The following is a 21,346-nucleotide window of genomic DNA, read 5'->3' as shown; positions in this document are numbered from 1 at the left end:
CTACAGCTGTCTTTGAAGCGTTGGCATTGCAGACCGTCGGCAATGTCTTCCACTTAACAACAAACTGTATGCCCTGTCCATAGGCTTCACCTTTGTTCGTGGTGGATGACTTCAGTTCTAGGGATAATTTTCTTGAAGTTTTAGACCGGAAATCTCAGCTTTGACTCCGAGTTGTGGAGGAGTGTGACTCAAAGTTGAAGAGGAACTGGGTGTTCAATCCTAACAGGTCTTTTTTCAAGTAGGAATATTAATCACTGGCAGGTGTTACGGGAAAACTTGTTTGTTTTGCATCCTACTTGAATGTGGCTTTTCTTTGATCTTTATTTTGCTTTCTTTCATAACTTTTAAGTGACCAAGGTAGAAAATCATTCAAAACTAGTGTAGCATTATTGTTAATTTTATATTCTGTATCTGCAGAGATGGTTGCAGGTCCAGAATACTGATGTTGTGGAATGCTATAGAGGATTAAGGTGGGTCTGCTATATTTCACATGCTTTGGGAGATATGGCTAAAGTGTTCCCTCTTGTTTCTTGCAGGAGTATTTTCATTAAAGTTTTGGTTTTGTTACTTTAAATATAAATAGTCACTGAGCAGTTTAAAGTTCAAAACTTTACAATTTTCCATTTACAGTTTTTCTTGCAATCTCTTATGAACTGAATACACAACATAAATGTATTTTAGCATTTTAAATTTGGGAAAGAATACAGAAATTTAGACTCATATCCAGAACTCCATATTTGAACTAAGTTTTTGAGCCTAGAGTTACCCACCAGCTGCATAATCTTCAGAGGTGCCTGGTCAATAAGAAACGCTAATTCTAGGCAGTAAAAAAGAATTAGGAGCTGCTGATTAGGATCTTAGTGTTTGTAGTCTCTGTTATTGCTGGAATATGTAGTGTAACAGGTACTGACTCCAGGCCACCACGGTTTGCTGCGTGCTTTAGATTAGTGTGTGCAAGGTTCTAATCTCAGCAACATGTAAAGCAAGTAAATGAAGGAGGAGGCTTCACGTTACATTGATTTTTGTCTGTGGAGCTTAATTTAAGGAATAGCAAATTAATTTACTGAGAGTAGTGATGATACTTCAGTCAAAATAAAATCATCTATTATAAGGAACCTAGCTTTTGTTACACAGCGTTTATCTTTTATTTTTAAAGAATGCAGACTGAAAAGTGATAATATAATATTTACTCACAATAGGGTGCAATGCCTTTCATACAGTGTTTGAATCCTGAAAACCTGTGGATTCGCAGCACATTAAAGACGTATTGATCAAAGGCTCTGTGTTCAAACTGGAACCAAGATAATTGCATCAGTTCTAAGTCACGCCTTTTCATATTGCTGCAAAGATTCTGTATATGGACAACTGCACGGTTAGTTAGAAATAAGGGTCCATGCAAATGAAATGACTGAAGATATGAAAAACAGCTAACACTTCAGGTTTCAGTTTCTTTTATGAAAACCCACAGTGTGCAATGGGGGAAAAATATAGAAAGACTGAAATTTGAAAGATGATATGGCAAATGATCATTTACTTGTTCTGTGATATACACCATTGAGCTCCTAGTGAATGTCCTTAGACAGATGGTTAGAGAGCCAAGACACACATGCCTTCTGTTTCCTTTTATCATTAAACTGTGTTGGCACATCTGTATGTATTTTACAAGGCAACGGGTGCTCTAGTGTGTGCACTACACACATGCACACACACACACTCTCTCTCTTCCCTCTGAAAGCAATCCACTCATGACAACTCTTTTAAGTTGAGAGCAAATATAAGGAGATGGAGAGAGGAGAGTACATAAATAAATTTAACTTCTGCTGAAGTTGAAAAATTTCAGAGTAGAAATAACTGCAGATACTCTGGACCTGGATGTGTTCCAGATATTGCTGTATTATCTGAAACAGTATCCATGTGTCCCTCTAGAACAAGCAGCAGTATGGTACCTCTGTTGATTTAGGCTCCATTCATCTTGAAGCAGAAAGGCATTTCCCTACAAACCTTGCCTTGGTTACTGACACAAGGCAAAATGGAGCTATGCGCTCTGCCTGCCACAGAGGACTCTTTAACAGGCAAGAGGCAGTACATGGCCTAATAGCTGGAATCTGTGGCCAAAGTCAACTCATACAAGAGGCACAGATTCTGAGTAGAATGTTATTTGAAATATGAAGCAACTTAATGGACAATTTGGTGGGTTTCATCAGTCCTCCCAATCAGATTTGCATATCTTTTGAAATACATATTGTAACACAGGGAAGTTCTTGGCATGATGCAATAATCGCATGGTGAAACATTTTGGGTTGCATTAGGGAGATTTGGCTAGGCAGGTATAGTGGTCCCTTGTCATCTGAAGATGTGTGAGTATGAAGAGAACTAACCTTTTACTGGTTATTTTTTCTTCTGAGGCACAATTTCCTAGAAAGACTTGGAACAACCTGCAGTTCCCATGATCCTTCTGAGAGAGACGTCTTCCAGAGACGGGTTATTTTATGTCAGATTAGGTCTGGGCCTATGTTCAACATGGAAGAGGAAGTGTGCTTAAATATAACAATTGATTCACTTGGAAATGAAAAAAGAGGAGGAAGAGGTGTCAAGGTTGTAAATTCTAATTATAGACTGGAAAACTCAGAGGGACCCTCATTTAGATTTTTCTTGTTTTGTTTGTTTCGGTGTTGCGCGGAAAAATATAAAGCTATTTTGTGCCAATAACACAATATTTTTCCTGTCTTCCTTCACTTCTAGAAAACCTTTTACCCCCTTAGCTTGGAGGAAATATTTGAATGTTATTTTTCTATATTTAGTTACCTTTTTATATATATCTCCCATGACTTTCCTGAATGCAATGCTGCCAGTGACTAGCTGACAGAAAATCGGTATTTTTGTAGAATGGATTTTCTTCATCTATCCTTGTTTCTCCCTTTTGCTCTTGAAAGGCTCTATTTTTCAGCTTTTGTTGCTTTATTTTCTCTCATCTTTAATAATTCTGCATTTTCTTTTTAATTCTTCCCCGGTTACACTGATTCATGCTTTCACTGTAGTTTTAATTTGGGGTCCAGCATTACCATACCTGTGATGGCGTTATTCCTTTCACTTTTGTCTCTCTGACACTGTTTTTCTTGGTTTATTTGTTTTTTTGTTTTTTTTTTTTTTATTGTTGTATTTTTTCTCTTAGTGCTGCAGTAAGAAATATTAAATAGTTTAAGAAATGTGACAAAATTTACTAATAAATTGTTGAGTGTTACAGTGATCGATACCAAGGATTACTGTAATTGCTATTAAGCTTCTAAGTGGTCACCATCTGTCTAACTGCTAGAGATGCTGATTTTAACTGGACATTTATAAAACAGCTTGTTGGGCTGTTATACTTAATGTTCAAAATATAATTATGTGTTTGCAGTTGGCAATCTAAACTGTAAAGATGCCCAGTAAGCTATTTTCTTGCTTGCTGTGTATCAGTGATACAGGTTGAGAAGCCAATCCATAAAACCTTTATTAAATATAATTGAGGGAGAATATTGGCTTACTCAGGTTCATTGTGAGTTGCAGTGTAAAAAAAAACTTTGCCTGATTCCGTAATGGTCGGGGACATTGTCATTCTTTCTTTCTTTGAAGCTCAAACAAGGGGCATATATCCTTTATCTTAAGAGCTTAAAACCTTTCCAAAGATTTGTGTTGTCGTTGTTGTTGTTTTTTATAAGGACTTTAACCCAGGTCTAAAAAAGTGTTTAGAATTCAGATTTACAGATTAAAAAAGATCATCCTTAAATGTTTAAGCTGGGGCAGACCCAGTGTCCTGTGGAAGTAACAAATTTAAAAAGGCTCACCTGTTGGAGCATACATGGGTGAAGTGAGGAGCAGCTACCCAAGTTTCCTTTTGCATGACAGTAAGTAAATTGCTGACTTGAGGAAAAGTTTCGGGATTATGACTTCTGATCTGATACATGGGCTTTGCTGTAGACCAGCATTACCAGCCTTGGTGTAAAGGAGGGTTGTGAGTGGAGTCAGACCTAACGCTTCAACATTTCCTGGCTGATGCCTCGTTTTGTTCAGCATGCTGTCACCAAATGGAGGCACCTCCCTCCCAGCCTGGTATGGTACCATCCATACCCATGACATGGAGCATCCTTTTCCATGAGCTCCTGGTTATCCATGGTTAAGGGAACCATTTGCTTTTAAGGCAGGTCAAAATTTATTCTCAGAGGAGAGTTGACAAAGCTCTCTAAGAAAACTGAGAAAGCAATACTACTTGGTTTTAATTATTTTTCTGTTTTTGAATTAATATACTGGATTATAGTGCCAGTTAAGACTGGGTGCAGATCCTTCATGACTGTGAAACAGAGAGCAAGAAATGATAACGTCTAATTAATTATGTTGTAAGAATGGTTCCGTCTATTGAAGGGAGCCCATTTGTAACTATCAGTTCTATTAGCAGACATTTTAAAATCTGACAGAACAAATTAATGTAGATTGAACATTCATTGAGATTAAAAGTGACTTTGTCTGGATGTAAATCTTAGCAACAAGATAAGCCAAACTTTTCTAGGATGATGGGAAAAAAAAGAATCATTTTAGAGAATATCTCACATGATACTGTGTTCAGCCATTCCCAGGAGAGCAGGGCTCATCACATGTAATGGTTTCTTGGGAAGGCAAATACCATCACTCTGAACGCCCCCCTGCTTCCTCTTTCTTTACCCTAGCTTTTATTGCTGAGCAAGCATGACGCCACATGGTGTGGGCCATCCCTTTGGTCATTGGCATCACCCATCCTGGTTCTGTCCCCTCCCAGCCCCTCGTGCACCCCCAGCCTCCTCGCTGGCAGGGCAGCGTGAGAAGTGGAAGAGTCCTTGGCTCTGTGTAAGCACTGCTCTGCAGCAACTAAAACATCAGTGCGTTATCACCACTAGTCTCATAAAAAAATCCAAACCACAGCATCATATGATCCTCTCTGAAGGAAATTAACTCTATCCCAGCCAAAACCATGCCATTGACATACCTGAAGCGATATAGTCAATGTTGAAATATATGAAATGAATCTTACACACAGTTTCATAACGGATTTGGATTTTAAATTTTAAGTAACTATCATGCAGAAGAAAAGAGGTTCTTTTAGGAAGCTTTTGTTTTTCTTTATGCTTTCCTTGCGGTTATAGGAACGTTGCTGTCTAAACTCACTTAAACATTTGGCTCAGGCCTGTGATGATGGGTAAGACAAGCAAGAGAAGGGGCCCCAGTGTCTATTTCTGAACACTGAGCTATTATAGGAAGAAAACTTTACTTGTCCTTAATGATTTAGAGCTTTTTCATAAAAGATTTATCTCCTATAATCTGTACTATTAGAAGCAGTAGGAGCCTTGTTCTCCATGTTAGCATGGGCACATTAAATTAAACTTGTTTCTGTTCTTCCTTAGCTGTCTTCAATTATCTGTGCTCCATTTTGGCCTACACTTCATTACGGAAACTTTTTTCCTCACAAAGATCACAGGGAGCCCAAGATCCTTCATATTTTTTTTCGGTGCGCCATATTGGGTCTCTTGAAAACTTTTGCAGTCATCTATGGCAATTTATAAAAGCAAAAAACTCTTTACATGTCACTGCGAATGATCTGGTATGTCACAAAGATTTATCATCAGCATCCTAAAATAAAGAAGATATTTTGTAATCATGGTGATGTGGCATTCAAAGAAAGGGAGTCATCTGTTTCCTTTTAACAGTTGGTTGAGTACGTAAGAATAAGGCTTCGAGAAATGGAGTCTGGCTAGATTAGTATTCCTTAACAGTATGCTATTTTGGCCTAAGTTTTGGAAACCTATAGGTTTAATTAGCTTGGCAATTATATCTGCATATTCTAGTCTAAAGAGTGTTAACCCTTGAATATCTGTTTTCAAAATCTTGCCTGTGGTTTTTATGTTTCCAATAGCTAAGTGGAGGGCTGTTAACTTTTGTGAAAGCAATACATTGTTTCTGAGACAGCGATGGAGCCCTGTTTTGAACTAAATTTGCAGATCCTGCCATATTTCTTGTCTTTCAAAACATCAGCTCAGCCAAAATGTTAAAGAACATTGGGCTCCCACCATTTAGATATTTCATATTAATACTGTTTTTAGAGATGAATTATCAAAACAAGATGAGGTTATTCATTAAGTAAATAACTAGCCTTACAAAAATTTTAATGCCAAAAAGTACAGTAACATTTTCTGTCCTAATTCAGTGTATACCAAAGAAAATAATTACTCTGTTAAACTGGGTGATGCCAAATATTTGTATCCGATATTTCAGTGCATAGGTCATTTGGCTAGGCCTTTTCTTTTGAAATTAATCCGTATTAATGTAACAGATTATAAGTCAACATTGATGGATGCACAGCATTTGTTAGTATGTACAGGCGAGTAGTTTAGATGAGTGTTTTGAAGTAGCTAAATACTAAGAGACAAAAGTGTTTCCTGAATATATGAGTTTGTCTATGTATACAACTACGGCTACTTGTATTTGAATCTGCTTATATGATTCTAGAGTTTATCAGTGACTGATTAAAGTGAGGGCACTTTGGTGTAAGGCACTAATGGCCAATGTATTTGGGCTACGATGTGTAGTCCTTAGTTGTCTAAGTGCTGTATTCTAGGCATTTCTAAAATATTCAAAAGTTGCATCACAAACAATCAGGGATCCAAGCCTACACTAGTTACTTCATGTTCCTAGGAAGTGTAAATTCAGGGAAAAAAAAAATTAAAACAGCATTTTAAACCAGTAAAAATTATAAATCCTCAGCACTATCCTGGATTTTGGCCTTTTGATAGGGAAGTCTCCTGGGCAGACAACACCTTTGATGATTAATTTATTTATGCTCTTTCTCTGGATACACAGTACGCGCTGGAAGGTTAGTGTTAGTGGTCTTTTTGGAGAAAAGAGAAAGAATGTTGCTTAAAAACATAGGAATACACACACACATTTGATTTGTCAGTTTGCGAGTGAAGCACACCCTTTTGATGTTATTTAAAAGCATATATTGAAAGTACACAAATATTTTAATAAGCTAAGAACTGTCTGAAAATTCTGCAGAGTAAAGCTGCATCCTGTTGCATTCCCTTTTTTTTTTTTTAAACTTAGTGGAAAAGGTCAATGTTGCAGCAGATCCAGATGAAGGTTGTGATGGAAGCTTAATTCCACATTCAAGAGATCTTTATGAAAAACAAAACAACTTTCCACTCACCGTGTGGTAGTTTGAAACATCATCACAGTTTAAAATGAGGTGCTGGGTGAGAAATAGCTTCTGAATCCAGGGCTACTTTAAGGCTTGGTTTAGATTTCACGGAAATAGCAGGATGACTTTTGTCTTTCTGTGTCTTTACTGATAAATAAGCTTACTAGAAATAATTTCAGCAGCGAAATTATTTTACTTGCTGTGTTCTTTTGTATTTTTATTGTGTGTTGGGGATGGAGCAAATCATTGAGGATTTGGGGTCCTGGCTGTGACTGTTTATTCTTCAACTCCACTTTTAGCAACAGCAAGTGGGTTGTAATTCTGGGTTTTACTTCAGTTCCCAATCCTGGAAGCACTTAACTGAAACCAGTGACCTCCTGATCATCCCAGATTTTTAATAATCCTTGCTGCTGCATTAAACAGTGGACAAGCGTGGGAATAGTAGGTGCGTATTTTTGCAAATAATGCTATTTCTGTAAAAAATGTCACTTATGGTATTTGCTGTTAAATCAAAGAGTTAGTGATCTTCAGAGAAGGTATTTAAGTGTATTTATAGAGGGTGAGACTCAGGCTCAGTGCTCTGAATAGAGCGAGCACTGTGCTGGGAGCGTGGCACTGCGGTGTCCCAACCACAGCAGCCGGCTGCAGAGCCGGGGGACGCTGCAACTGCTGCCCCAGCAAATCGCACCTGCCTGGATGGGTGGACAGGGGACCAAGTTACTCTTGCAAGGTAATGCCTGGAATTGCAAAAAAGCTTTTCTGCTTTTTTTTTTTTTCTTTTTCTTCAAATTGCAAGAAGTAGTCCATTAAGTTTTGTAATAATGAGAGAAAAAAGGGATCGTAAGGGGATGGCAGAAAATAAATGAGACAGATTGAGAATAACGAAGAGAAGAAAAAAGTAATTGTAGTAAAATACACATTAAAGTATTCAGCAAAAATACATACAGAGGTACTTGGCTTCTTTCTGTCCAGTAGTTAAGTATTGTTCTTGGTGAGTTGAATTTCATGATTTTTGTCCTTGATGTCCTGAATACCTCCAAGTTTAACTGAGCTGAGGGGGATTATTTCACAGACAGCACTTCCAATGGAAGTTGTACAGGGTGAAAAAAAAATGCTGATTTGAACAAAAAAGAATGATAGAGAATGGTCAAAATTATCAGCAGAAAGAAAACTTACTGACTTTCTGTGTTATTAGTTCAGTTTGTTTCTATTCCTAAATCCATCGTGCTTTTTCAGTCCTTAATTTACTTTTGGTGTTGTGGCAGTGTTGTGGCACTGGCTGCTGTTTCTAAGTTTTCTAAGATCGGACTTCACTCAAAGCTTAAAAAGCTTCAGGAACGTTTTCCTATATTTGGTGTTTTTGAGGGAACACAAAGCTTTCCTCAGAGCCAGCGTCTTCCTGATGCTTCTTTGCCACGGGAACACAGGGCAGGTGTCTGCAGCAAATCCTGCAAAGGGCAAGGCACGGCGCTGTAAGTGCTATTACTCCTGAGCGAGTAATTGAGCTTACAGCTTCCCAGCCTCTTCCAGCTTAATCCGCAGGGTCATTTGCCATGTAAGCCTGCTTCCACCAGCGGTAGGAACCGTGAGGCTCAACCCTGTGGGTGTGACGACTGGGGCCCAGGGAGGCACGCTGGGCTGGACCCCGTCCACGCGAAGGGGAGCCGAGCCCCGCTGTAACAAGAGGGCTGTGTGTCGGGGATCTGGGCAAAGCTCTGCTCTTAGATGGCTCGCGCTGAATAAATGTGCTGAGAAAAAGTGCAGCTGTGCTTTTTTAATATGCACTGCAGGAGATTTCAGCAGCCTGATGATATATCGTGCATTAATGTTGAAAAGATAAACACATTTGGAGAGCACAGGAAGGCCTTGTGTTTTTATGTTAGCAGAATGCTTCCTAATGAATAAGAACGTGCTGCTGGCTTCACAGAGCCATATGGCAGCTTTTCTAATTTTAGTTTGGTGCAGATGCATAATTCTCCCTTGTTTTACCTCCTAAAACCTTCCTGAGATGTTGCATAGTTTTTCCTGTAAGACTCGATCTATAGTTTCAGAGTGAAAAATGTATTCGGGAGTCTAATGGCGGCTTTGCTCTGGACAGATGTGTGCTGTGTGATGAAAGAGCAACCTCACTGCATAATCACTGCCCTAAAATAGTAGCTAACTTTATTCATAGGCATAGGATAAGCTGGTCTTAAAATTGATTACTGAAATAGTTGCTGTTTCTTAGACAGTGGTCTTTTGAAAAATGGCTTGGTTTCAGGAAGAAAAAACAACTTGTGTTGAGGCAATGGGAACCAGCTAAGAAATGTGCACGCAGATATTGAGTGCCTTGTGAGCCATGGGCTGCAGCAGCGTGAATTGCACAGCTATGAGGCAGAGCTGCTTTCCCTGTGGTTAACCAAGCATCAGAATAACTTACACGTCCTTCATTGCTTTGCTTCATCACGTGTCATGATCCAAAACCACTCACGTTACCAAATACAAGCTTGCTTTTCTTCGTTTGTTTGTTGTTTTTGTTCTTTGTGTGTGTGTGTGTTTTTGTGTTTTTTTCACTTTTGTATAGCCCTATTCCTGTGGAAAACCGACTGTCCACAACCACCGTCAATATTATTCCTTAGCAATCATCATAGACATTATTAAATCTAATATTTACAAAGTTAACATCAACTAAAACTTAGCAGTTTGCCCAAGTATTATTCTTTCTTTCTTATTTTAACATTACTTTTTAATACTGTATCTGACTTTGTGTTTGGCCAGTTATATACTTTTACAGTTTCCATGATTGTTTGCATTTTGTTTTTGCCAGCAGCTCAGGAGAGGTCAGGAGGATCACACAGCCTAAACCTGTTCACAAACATGAATGAGGCGAGGCAAAAGTAGTTGGCTAATGCATAGAAAAAATGGCGAAGATGAGTTGTTTTCAAGAGAGTCGCACTGTAAAATTTAATTGCATGTTTAAACATTATATAGCATACACAGTCACTTTCAAGTGATGCTGCTGTTACCGTTGTAAATTATAAGGGTCTTTTTTCATTCATGTGATTTTCTAATGTGCAGATCTGAACTTTATAGTACCCCTTATAATAAATCTCTTTGCTTATATTTTTTACCTATTACTATAAAGGGAGAGTATATAATTTTAGATGGGTATGACATTTCAATAGTAATTCCAGAAAATTATGAAGAACATGAATTATATGAGGCATCTGAGAAAACCTGTTTTAAACAGTATTGGATAATAAATTTGCTTCTGCCCACTCCATTTTTTTTTCTCTTCACCTCTTTCCTCAGCAGTTTGTAGAACATGGGTCCTGCCCTCTCCAATGTTTCACTGACATTTCACTTTTGCTCCTCTTGTTCTGTGAAGAACCTGAAGTGTTTCTCCTCTGACAAATATGTGTAGATGCAAATTCTCTCTTTCAGAGTACGCTTCGTCTTTTCACAGTACTTAAAGGGGCTACAGTTTTGTTCTTACTTTGAAAATGAGTTTTGGTTTTGCAGAGTGTCAAGGGGGAAATATTTCTGTGGCTGGTTTCATTAAGGAAGTTGGAGCAGGGCATGGATAAAGACAAAGAGAACTTTTTGGGTAGTTCTGCCATGCCTGATTACCCACCTGTAGGAAGGGAGGGTTTGAAACACAACCAAGAGGAGGTGATGCCCATCAGTAGCACTTCAGAGTCTGCTGTCAGAAATGCAGACGGAGCTGAGAGCCTCAGCTGGGAGGCAACCGAACGATAGTAAATGAGGAAGGCTTCCTAAGTTTACATGTAGCAGGAGATTTCAAACTATTGCTTTTGGCTTCTCTTTCACCGAGTTAGGAATTTCTGTTAAACTAATGTGATTTCACAAAGGTTTGCTTTCAGAATCTGGAAGGAGATTCAAATAAGGCTTCAGGCATTCCCGCTGATAAATTTGCCAGAAAATGTTTGTGAAGGTTTTGGATTTTTTTTCACATCTTCCTTCTCTATAATAACACAGAAAAAAAAAAAACTAGGAAAATATCCAATTGAAGATATTAATACATATTTTAGTATATTACTACTTATACAATTGTAAACATATCCACAGTTTAAAGTCTAAATTACACACATCGCTAAAATGCTACATAATTGGATGTATATATTCTTTGTAGTATCTCTCTCAAGGGTACTTCTATTTTATTTAAATTTCTTTTGCTCTCTAGGCTAAATTCTTAACTGAGCGGAGCTAATAATTATTTCATGTGCGTGAAGTTTATTCGGCTGTAATTTAGATAAAACACACTCGATCCCTGGTAGCGGCATTCATAAGGATGGATCCTGTTTCTAATTTACACTTCCTCTCTGCTGAAACCCTCGGGGTGGGTGCTGCAGCTCAACCTCCAGCAGAGAAGTCCCTTTGCAGAGGAGCCCCTTGCTGCCCCTCTCTCTTCCTCTACCGACATTAAGGCTGTATTTCTTTCCATACCGAATCTCCACTCTGTTGTGCTGCCTTGCTCCTGGGATGCCTGGTAATGTTTTCCCGGTGTTTTACAACAGGGGCAGAGCTGGTGCAGCAGGCAGCATGGCCAGACAGTGCCCGATCAGGGAACCAGCTCCCATTCTCCACGTTACGTGGCTGCAGTGGAAAAATAGAGGCCAGGGCTAGTCGCAGGGTAATGCCACCAATCCCCATGGAGCTGGAAAAAGGGTTTCCAAGAGGCTTTGCAAGGTTGGGCCTCTGCAGCTATTTTCCTAACCCCTAGCATTCAAAAATCATTCATCTAGTGCAGAAATAATAAACTTTCTGCGCTTTTTTTTTGTTTGTTTGTAGGGCCCCCAGTGAACCTAGAAAAGATAGGAGTAAAAATCGGAAAAGCAAATTTTACATTTTTACACTGCTACTTAACTCCAGAAGCTAGAACTGTTGAGAAAAGCAAAAAATACAAACTTGTGACTAAACACGAGTATATTCAGCGCTAGAAATTCACGCATCATTTATTTTTTTTCCAACCTTCCTGCAATAAATTTTTGTTCTCAATTAGCCCCACGTGCTGTATTGCTGAAGAAAATATTTGCATTTCAAGTTCTTCCTTGTGCTTGCCACCAGGGCCACACTGCTGACAGTCCTTGCACGCACTGTTCCTGTACGTGCTGATCGAGTCTTCAAGAGGGGCTTTGTACTTCTGTCAAAATTGGCTAATTTATTGCACTGCTGAACGTTATCAGGAGCTGCAGTTTATAACATCAACATAAGTTACCTCTGGACCTGCTTTTATGAGGCTGTCTGAGGCCATGGCTTCCTATACAATGCTGCTTAAATAAATGTACAGGAACCAGTGGCCTGAATGTGTAGCCTATTCTAAGCTCTCTGGCCACTTAACTTCTTACGCAATTAAGTTACAGATCCAATTATAAAGTCCATCATTTGGTAGCACTTGTGATTTATGATGCTTTCTGTAATGCCTAAACAAATGTAATGGAGTATGTGTTGTCGTTGTCACTAATAGATAATATCTAAATAGCATTTTCATATTTTTACATTTGTTGTAGCATTTCCTATAGCAAGTGGTGTGTTTGTTGATCATTTAGGGTTGGGACTTCTGTGGAAAAGGTGGTGAAGGGAAAGGAAAATGGGGAAGTCAAATGGTTTTGAGGGACAGCTGATGATACAACAGAAGTGGTCAGGGATCAAGAGGTCAAAACAAAGAAATGGGGAACTGGAGGGGAAAGCAGCCGCTTTCAGAGACTGGGTATGAGGCTTGGTGGATCCTTGGTCTGACCTGGTCTTGCAGTTTCTGTGTTAATTACCATTATAGTCATGAAAACCTTTTTCATTTTTATATGAGTAAAACCTTGCATCTCTGTGCATAAAAGAGAGCACTTGATTTATTTTATTTTATTTTTTTTAGAGAGAGAGGGGTTTTTGATATATCGATGTGTTATTGGTGATTTGCCTGAACTCCGTGGCTGTAACAGTTGAAAAAAAAATCTTCAGCAAATCTTCTGCATTATGTGAGAAATAATCAGAAAAAGTCGCCCTTGTAAATCCATAAAACCAGGACGTCATGCGGTGAACATGCTTGCACGCCATCGCTGTAGCGCATCTGCTGTCCCTGCAGCTCTGGCGCACGGAGTGTAATCCCACGTTCCCTGATAGTCAAGATGCTATCACTGGCTACAGCAGTGAGGGGACGAAAGCAGGAAGATGGTATCCGTACCCATTATAGTAGTTTGCAGTGTGAAACCAGGGATCACTTTATGATACCAGGAACAGATGGGAAACGAGTATCATTGCTGACTTTATTAAAAGCTCAACCCTATTTTTAGAATTCATTTACAATTTTTAGACTATGTTTTCAGTACTGTATCATCATGTGGTACCAGCTCTGCTACACTGTAATATGTGAAGGACTGTTTTTTACTTATTTTTTTTCCTTACACCTAATCTCTGCCGTTTGCCAAAAGAAAAAAGAAGGTGGGGGTGGAATAGAGTGGGGAGGGGAGGCCTACTGCAGTCCTCAGAAATACAGATTCTGGTGAGTTTAAGTGGCAGAGGAAAGGGGGTTATCAATATTTCTAGTGCATTTATTTCTATCAGATTATTTTAATCTAAATGATTTAACCTATCCAATACTCTTTAACAGTCCCTTTCCAGAACAGTTTTGTTTCGTCATTATTCACAATGGTGTCATATCATGTACGAACACACTATAAGAAGGCACCTAAGATTTTCCTGACTCTTTTCTCGTGAAAGCAAGAAATGCCAGAAATCAAGGATGAGACAGTCCAAGTGACCAAAGGCTCATTGCCAGCGGGTGGCCACAGATAGGAAAAACACCCAGGGGTTCTCAGGAGCAGTTCCTTTGCTTTATGTCTAAGCACTGTATAATATCATTGACCTTATAACCTCTACCAAGGAAAGAGTTCAGAGGAAATTTGACTGCAGAATTGCAGATCTGCAGACAGTGGAAGATCCTGTACATTTGGGTACATTTTAATTTTTACAACTGATACTTTAATTTTCACTAACAGTGAATTTGCAAGACCATGTTGGTCTACCTGCACGTGGTACTTTCATTAATTCCTACAATGAGTCATCTTCTGATTTATCGTTGTAGAAGGAACAAATTCCTGTTATAATAATTGAAATGAGATTTCATGTTTATTAAAATAATCTATTGTGTAATATTCAAAGTTTTTTTAAAAAGATTGCAGTATAGACCCAACATTTGCATACTTACTTGAAAAATAATTAAAGAATGTTGTTCTCTGTATAGAACTTGTAACAAAAAATTGTTCGTTTCATTAACTTAAAATGTAGAATATGTATTTTATATAGTGTTATTATTATTTTCATTAGTTCTTCCTTAAACACAAATATCATTCACTGAATAGAAAAAATAATATAGTCCATTACCTGATAGGAATTGTAAACCCTCTTGATTTGAAAGTTCCAGGATGTGTGAATGCCCCTTACCTTTGGAGTTGTGTATACTGGGATACTCTATGCTATAATATATTGCAATATGTAACTCCAGAAACCTTAAATCATTCTTGCCTGTAATTTTCAAACACAGCACTTGAAACTGTATATACTTTTAATTTACTGATAGTTGAAGTGGCAGAGGAAGGGGTTATCAGTATTTCTAGTGTATTTATTTCTATCAAATTATTTTAATTTGTATGATCTTATTTACTGGTAAATAAGACAGTATGAAAATCATGTGATAGTAAAAATGTGCTCCCAGAGCCCTTGGAACAGAAACGAGCCCACTGTTTCTCAGTACTGTTTCAAGCAGATTGCGGGCTTGTGTTTTTCCTTTTAAATACAGAGATCATGGAAAAGTTGTGCAGCTGTGAGCTTTGCGTGCTCTGTTAGCTCAGTCTCTTCACACGCCTTGATCCTGGCCATTACTCACCGCACCTTTGTAAGGAGTCCCTTGTCTTTGTCCAGAGATATGTTTTGTAGTGTATTAAAGTGTCTAGCAGAGAAAAAGCAGAAATGATTTCATTTGTGTCTTCAAACTTCACAACCAAGAAGCAAATATACTAGTTATGTTTCTGTTGAGTCATTAAGGGAGGTTTTTTGATCTCATTTACAGTATTGTTGCACTGTAACTGTTTCATAGCTAGTCTCGATACTCCGTGATCTCTTACTGTGTCACTTAATGAGCACTGCTCTGTCATTTAATACATAGTTTTCTTTACTGCAGAAAAAGCAGCAGCAGCTAATGAAGATGAAGTGCAAAAGGCAGATGTATCATCTACGGGTCAGAGTGTCATCGACAAGGACGCACTTGGACCAATGATGCTTGAGGTGAAGAGCACAAAACTCCTTTATTTAAGCCAGTTCTGTGCCCCTATGGATGAAATGAAGTGAAAAAGTGCAGTTGGAGGTTTCTATAAGCGAATGGTCAAGCAATACAAGCCACCCTGGCAATTTAGGATTATGGCATTTATGAGTGGGCAGCACATTTCTGTTGGGTTTGGTGTTGAAACTCTCTTTATCTTAGGGGGGATGAGGGGGGAGACAGAGAGACACAGGAAGAGAGAATTCAGCTGCTTTATTACACAGTCTTGTGTGTCTATACGTGCATGTTTTATTTGTGTTAAACCATGACAGATTTGGAAGAGCTGCTGTACCTTACAATTAACTGACAGATGCAGTAGTGCACACATGAATAATGCTTCCTTTAAAATTGTGTGTCATTGCTATACAGTTTTAATGATTTATTATTTCAGCATTTCCAGCTTTACTCTTTTCCCTCTAGAATATGTAAGGAATCCAGCAGAGCTTTTCAAGATACATATTTCATTTTTTTCAGTTAAGGTTTCTGCCTGATTCTAGCTGTTATCCTGATATCCAGAAAGGCTGCATGATTAAAACCTAGCTTCTAAATGCAGTAATAGTAATGTTGTGTAGGTATTTTATTTGGGATCCTGATGTCGTATGCTACTGTCCTTTGGCGCTACTGTTCTATCTGCATAAACTCACTTGCAAATTGTTTATTCCTGTTCTGGCAGTGGGCTTTACCTGTAAGGAAGAATAAATGTTGCTTCAGACAAAATAAAACACAATCCCTAAATCTAGCTAAAGGAACCAACTTTGGCTGAAGCATAACTATTCTGTCATTTCTGAATGCTGCCGTAACAAGATGCATGTTGTATCAGTTTTAAGTATTAATGAAAACATAATTTTCAGTACCATGTATGAAATAAAGGCTCCAAAGGCATACTACTAAACATAAGGAAGATTAGACAGGTTGGAGTGAAAACATTCTGCTTTGAAAAGCTGGGGTAACAAATTAATTGATTTAATTTAATATTTATTATACATGCTCACTGAATTGAATGTTGTTGTTTTTGCTGTCAAAGTTAAACATCCACCTCTTTTACGGCTATGTTAAAACTTATCTTTTAGTTCCTATTAATTTAATTGTAAGGACCTATTTTAGTCACAGGGAAAATAAGGATAAGATTTTTTATTCCTAGCTTGTCTTGGATGATTAGCCACCGCAGCAAACATGACATGTAAAATCACCAGTCTGTTCCGTTATTCCGTTTAGTTTATTTTTCCTTCACAGTATGGAAGAAATGAATAGCATTGCATATTAACAATGAAAGATTGTGGAACTAAATTAATAAACTGTGGTCCTCTTGCAACAAGAAACTTAAAAGGACTGAAAGTTGGTACAAATTTACTGTGAAAAGACTACAGATACTTTCTTTGTGTCTTTATCTCTTTAAGGAAATGCAATTAAGTTATTTCATCTTTACAAAAGCCCTTTATACAACCTCTTAAAAAATCTACTCTTTTTACATTGCCAAATAGTAATAAAAATGGCAATGCTGATGAACGCTTTCTGACTTGATTTGGTTTAGAAACGTAATTGTCTGTTTTTATTAAAGAATAAAACTGAAGAATCCTCAAACTAGCAAGTGTTTCCAGCTGAAGAAACTGAGTAAAATTCATCATGCAGCTGCCTCTGAGGAATATTTTAACATATTTCTTGGTTAAAGCAGAAAAGTAGATATAGAGGGAGCATAAAAAATAGTCAAGAGAGAGCTGGCAAGAGTTCAGAATGAACACAGATTTATTTTCTGTTCCAATATATCATCAAAAATAATATCTGTTCTTGTTTACTCTTTCAGCATGTTGCCCATTATTTGTTCCCCCATTGTACCAATAGCTCTGAGGAAAAGTGTGCAGGCCTTCATTATTGTTCTAGTTGTTTATTGTGGTGGAATACGTCTGGGAACAGAATTAAGAAATCATTGCAAAAGTGGAAGCTTCTAAGAGATTTAAGTGGCTTGGTGCATTAACTTGCTCAAAAGCCTTCTGCTTACCTAAAATACTATTTTATTATGGCTTTTGCCTCTGAATAGAAAGAAATGGGAGACCGGCCTATAAGGCATGTTCCTCTGTCTGTATTACTCTAAGCTCAGATGACCATTTCTGTGGTCAACCCAAGAAGCAGTTGTGAGGAAGCAGCCCAGAGCTATTCCTTGCCAAATTAAGTTGCTGTAGTAGGAAACAGTAGGGAAAACTGAAGATTATTGTGGGATGCCAGTAACGCTAATAATCTCTTGCCTGCCCTCTCTGCCTTTGAAAGTCTTCTTAGGACTGCGATAAACATCTGCTATGGCTTTGGTTTTGCAATCCCTTTGAATTGATGTAAGCGTGGACTGTGGCCAAACAGAACGGTTCAGCCAAACCCACACCCTTCTGCCAGCTTTAAAAGCCCTGTGGTTCCACAGCAGGCCAGTTCGGGTGACTGATGTGGCTAGCATCTCATTTTTTTTCTTACATTAGTTTTCGGTCAGCTCATCTGCCTGGTCTAGCTCTTTATATCCTCAGAAATGCTGCTGAGAAGAGGGAGTTGTTGTGGTGTGGAGGGGACTAAACCAAAGAGGCTGTGCTTACATTGGCTTCAAGCAGTGGTGAAATGCAGTTTAACACAGCAATCCATAGCAGAGATGCTGATAGAAATTAACTTGAGAGCCTCAATTAATTGAATCTTGTAAATTGTTCTTAGTTAAACTAAATACTAGTCACCAGGAAAATGGCATGGATGTCCTGAAAGCACATGGGAAGGAGAGAGCTTGCTACAGTAATTAATTAGCAGGAGGAACCAAGAATGACCAGAAACAAAAAGAAGCAATGATAAGAAAGAAAGAGAGAGAGAGAGAGAAAGGAAGAAAGGAAGAAAAAGAAAGAAAGAGGAAGGAAGGAAGGAGGAGAGAGGAGAGGAGAGAAGAGGAGAGAAGAGAAGAGAAAACAGAAAAGAAAAGAAAAGAAAAGAAAAGAAAAGAAAAGAAAAGAAAAGAAAAGAAAAGAAAAGAAAAGAAAAGAAAAGAAAAGAAAAGAAAAGAAAAGAAAAGAAAAGAAAAGAAAAGAAAAGAAAAGAAAAGAAAACAGAAAAGAAAAGAAAACAGAAAAGAAAAGAAAACAGAAAAGAAAAGAAAACAGAAAAGAAAATAGAAAAGAAAACAGAAAAGAAAACAGAAAAGAAAACAGAAAAGAAAACAGAAAAGAAAACAGAAAAGAAAAGCCAGGGATTAGAATTTGTGATAATTAACAGGAGAAAAATGATCTAGATTATCTTTGTTTAAAGGCAGTCATGAAAAGTATGTTCTTGTGCATTTATTTATGCTTTTATTATTTTGTAATTTACAAACAGCGCGCACAGAGCATTTGGCAATCATTAGCCCAGGCACTCTGCTCTTAACGCTGTGTGTCCACCACTGCTCCCTGGAACAGCAAAGGTACCTGATTTAGCCTGGGGAGGACTCCTGGGGATTGCGGGGTCCCACCTCCCACGCAGAGCAGGTCCCGAGCAGGTGGCCCGGGGTTGAGGCCAGCCCCGTTTTGAATGTCTCCAGGGGAGGAGATTTCACAGCATCTTTGGGCAGCCCCTTCCCACATGTGACCACCTTCATGGCGATTTTTAATTTTTTTTTAAACTTAGATCTCCATGAAGTTTCCTGAGGTGCAGCCTGTGGCTGTTCTGTCTTGTCCTTCCCCTGTGAACCTCTCTTTATGCCCCCGGTAGGTGGCCGAGGAGAGAAATACCATCTCTGCTTGGCCTCCTCTTTTGCACCGTCTGGGTCTGCCAACTGCTCAGTAGTGTGCAGCATTTTTAATATGTATCTGTAGCCTGAGTCCTTGACAGCTGCCTGTTAACACCAACATGTAAGTCGCATTGAACGCAAGTTTGGTCATATCAAAAAATGCCACGTGCCTGTATATGCTTGCTGTGGCAGCTTCTCCTTGTAAAGCTGTTTGAGTTCAGGCTTAGTACGGATCCATTCGCTTTTAAATCTGTTAAATCATGTGTTACCAGTTTTTCTGATTTGCCTCTGTTCCTGGAGGCACAATATAGTAGGTTCTGGTTTGAGACTGAAATGCAAACTAACAACTGTTTCAGTGATTTCCCACCACCCTTTGGAGAGAGGTGAATAAATCAGGCAAAGCTGCAGAAGTCTGCAGGGGTTAATTCTTAATTGAATGGTTAGATCAAAAGCTTTGGTGCTTTAAGTTTAAATCCTCCTTATCTGCTCATATGACATATAGACAGAGGGATGTACTCTGAAATATTTCTAGCTTGCACAATCATGCTTACATCTTAAGAAAAAGAAAGTTTGCATGAGAAGTTTTACTGATGCTCAGATTTTTACTTTATGCTGATCACGTAGAAGTAGTGTAATATTTGGCTTAGGTTTCAGATAGCGTACAGCAGGTAGCTGAAAGAATCCTTTAGCCGTGTTGTCTCTGTCATAAGAGATAATAGGGGAAACCATCAGCATAATTTAAGAAATGCCTAATTTAAATACTTCCTTGCAAAAGTTGTAAGTCCTTTAGAATACCATGGAGCTGAGATGAAAAGGTGAAATTAAACTGGTGTCAAATAAGGAAATGAAAACAGCCCTGTGAGCAGGGACTAAAGCTGCAGGATCCTCTGCACACCTCGCTGCTGCCCTGCTTGCTGCCTGCCCTCAGCCTTAGGGCAGGCTGGGCTGCCTTTCCCCTCCCTCCTTTGTAACCCTGAGGTTCTCACATTCCTGGCTGCATGGGGTCAAGATGCATGCTGGGATGCAGAGAGAGCCTTTCTTGTAGGAAATCCTATAATGTTTTCCTGGGCTCCAGGATCAGTCTCCCTGTGGTGAAAGGAGGAGTGAACAGGCTCTGTGTTTAGCAGAACTGCCTTCTAGTCCAGGTTTCCTGCTTCATAGGCAGGCAGATAGGTAGCAGCCTCTTCCCTTTTCAAAATTTATTACTGTTATTGTTGTTGGTGCTGGATTTTTATGTTTGTTTCCATCTACGGATTTCATCATTTTGCAAGGTGTGCATCTTTCTGTGCTTTTAAACTGGTTTGATATAAGTAAGATATGATGTTCAATATGAATTGTGGACTTTGCTATGACAAGAATATAAGAACTGGAATGGATGCAGAAAGATTCAGAAATAACTTCTGAAGTGTGAGTTTATTTATTGGATATCTTTTTGTTTCTCCCCCCATCGCCTTTTTGTTTTTCCCCTCAGGCCCTGGATGGGTTCTTCTTCGTAGTGAACCCAGAAGGCAATGTTATGTTTGTTTCTGAGAATGTGACACAGTACCTAAGGTACAACCAAGAAGAGCTGATGAACACAAGCATATATAGCATCCTGCATGTAGGGGACCACAATGAATTTGTCAAAATCCTGCTGCCAAAATCTTTAGGTATATATGTTTTCCTCTTACACCTTTATTTATTTAACTTTGGTTTCATAAATCAGCATTTCCATAACTTTAGTTAAAGCCCTTCCACTGCTTATGGTTTCATCATATTCTATTTATTTTTAATGCATTATATCAGCTGTATGAATGATTTATATTTTTCTGAAAAGCATCCTCCACTTTTCAGTCTTGTCTTATTTGTTAACTGATATTTTAAATGGATCTTTAGAGTGAATCAGTAAAAGACAGCATTTAGCTCTGTTAGCTGTCAGTCTTCTAGGCTGGTTATTCTAAAAATGTCTAAAAAGGATGGGGATATCTTATGCAAAATCAGAAAGCTCCTTATGCTATTTTTTTTCTGTGTTTTTTGTCTTACCAATATTTACCCTTCTCTTTCAAAAAACATTTTAGTTGCAGCCATTTTTGCATTCATATTAATACTGGTTTTAAAGTCATTATTTTTAGAA

General features: G+C 38.4%; 1 protein-coding gene across 6 annotated transcripts in view; it reads left to right on the top strand.

The window, feature by feature from the left end:
* The window catches only part of NCOA2 (nuclear receptor coactivator 2), a 198,378-nt gene that overhangs the window by 124,411 nt on the left and 52,621 nt on the right, over positions 1–21,346 (top strand). For all 6 annotated transcript variants that reach the window (XM_080581613.1, XM_080581611.1, XM_080581614.1 and 3 more), the window contains 2 exons: positions 15,375–15,478; positions 20,705–20,882. In XM_080581613.1, coding sequence (XP_080437739.1) covers positions 15,375–15,478; positions 20,705–20,882 — 282 coding nt within the window. The remainder of the gene's footprint in view (positions 1–15,374; positions 15,479–20,704; positions 20,883–21,346) is intronic.

Source organism: Anser brachyrhynchus, assembly GCF_964034855.1.
Source record: "Anser brachyrhynchus genome assembly, chromosome: 2".
In the NCBI taxonomy this organism is placed as follows: Eukaryota; Metazoa; Chordata; class Aves; order Anseriformes; family Anatidae; genus Anser; species Anser brachyrhynchus.
The sequence above is the reverse complement of the archived record's forward strand: the minus strand, read 5'-3'. Positions and strand labels throughout refer to the sequence as shown.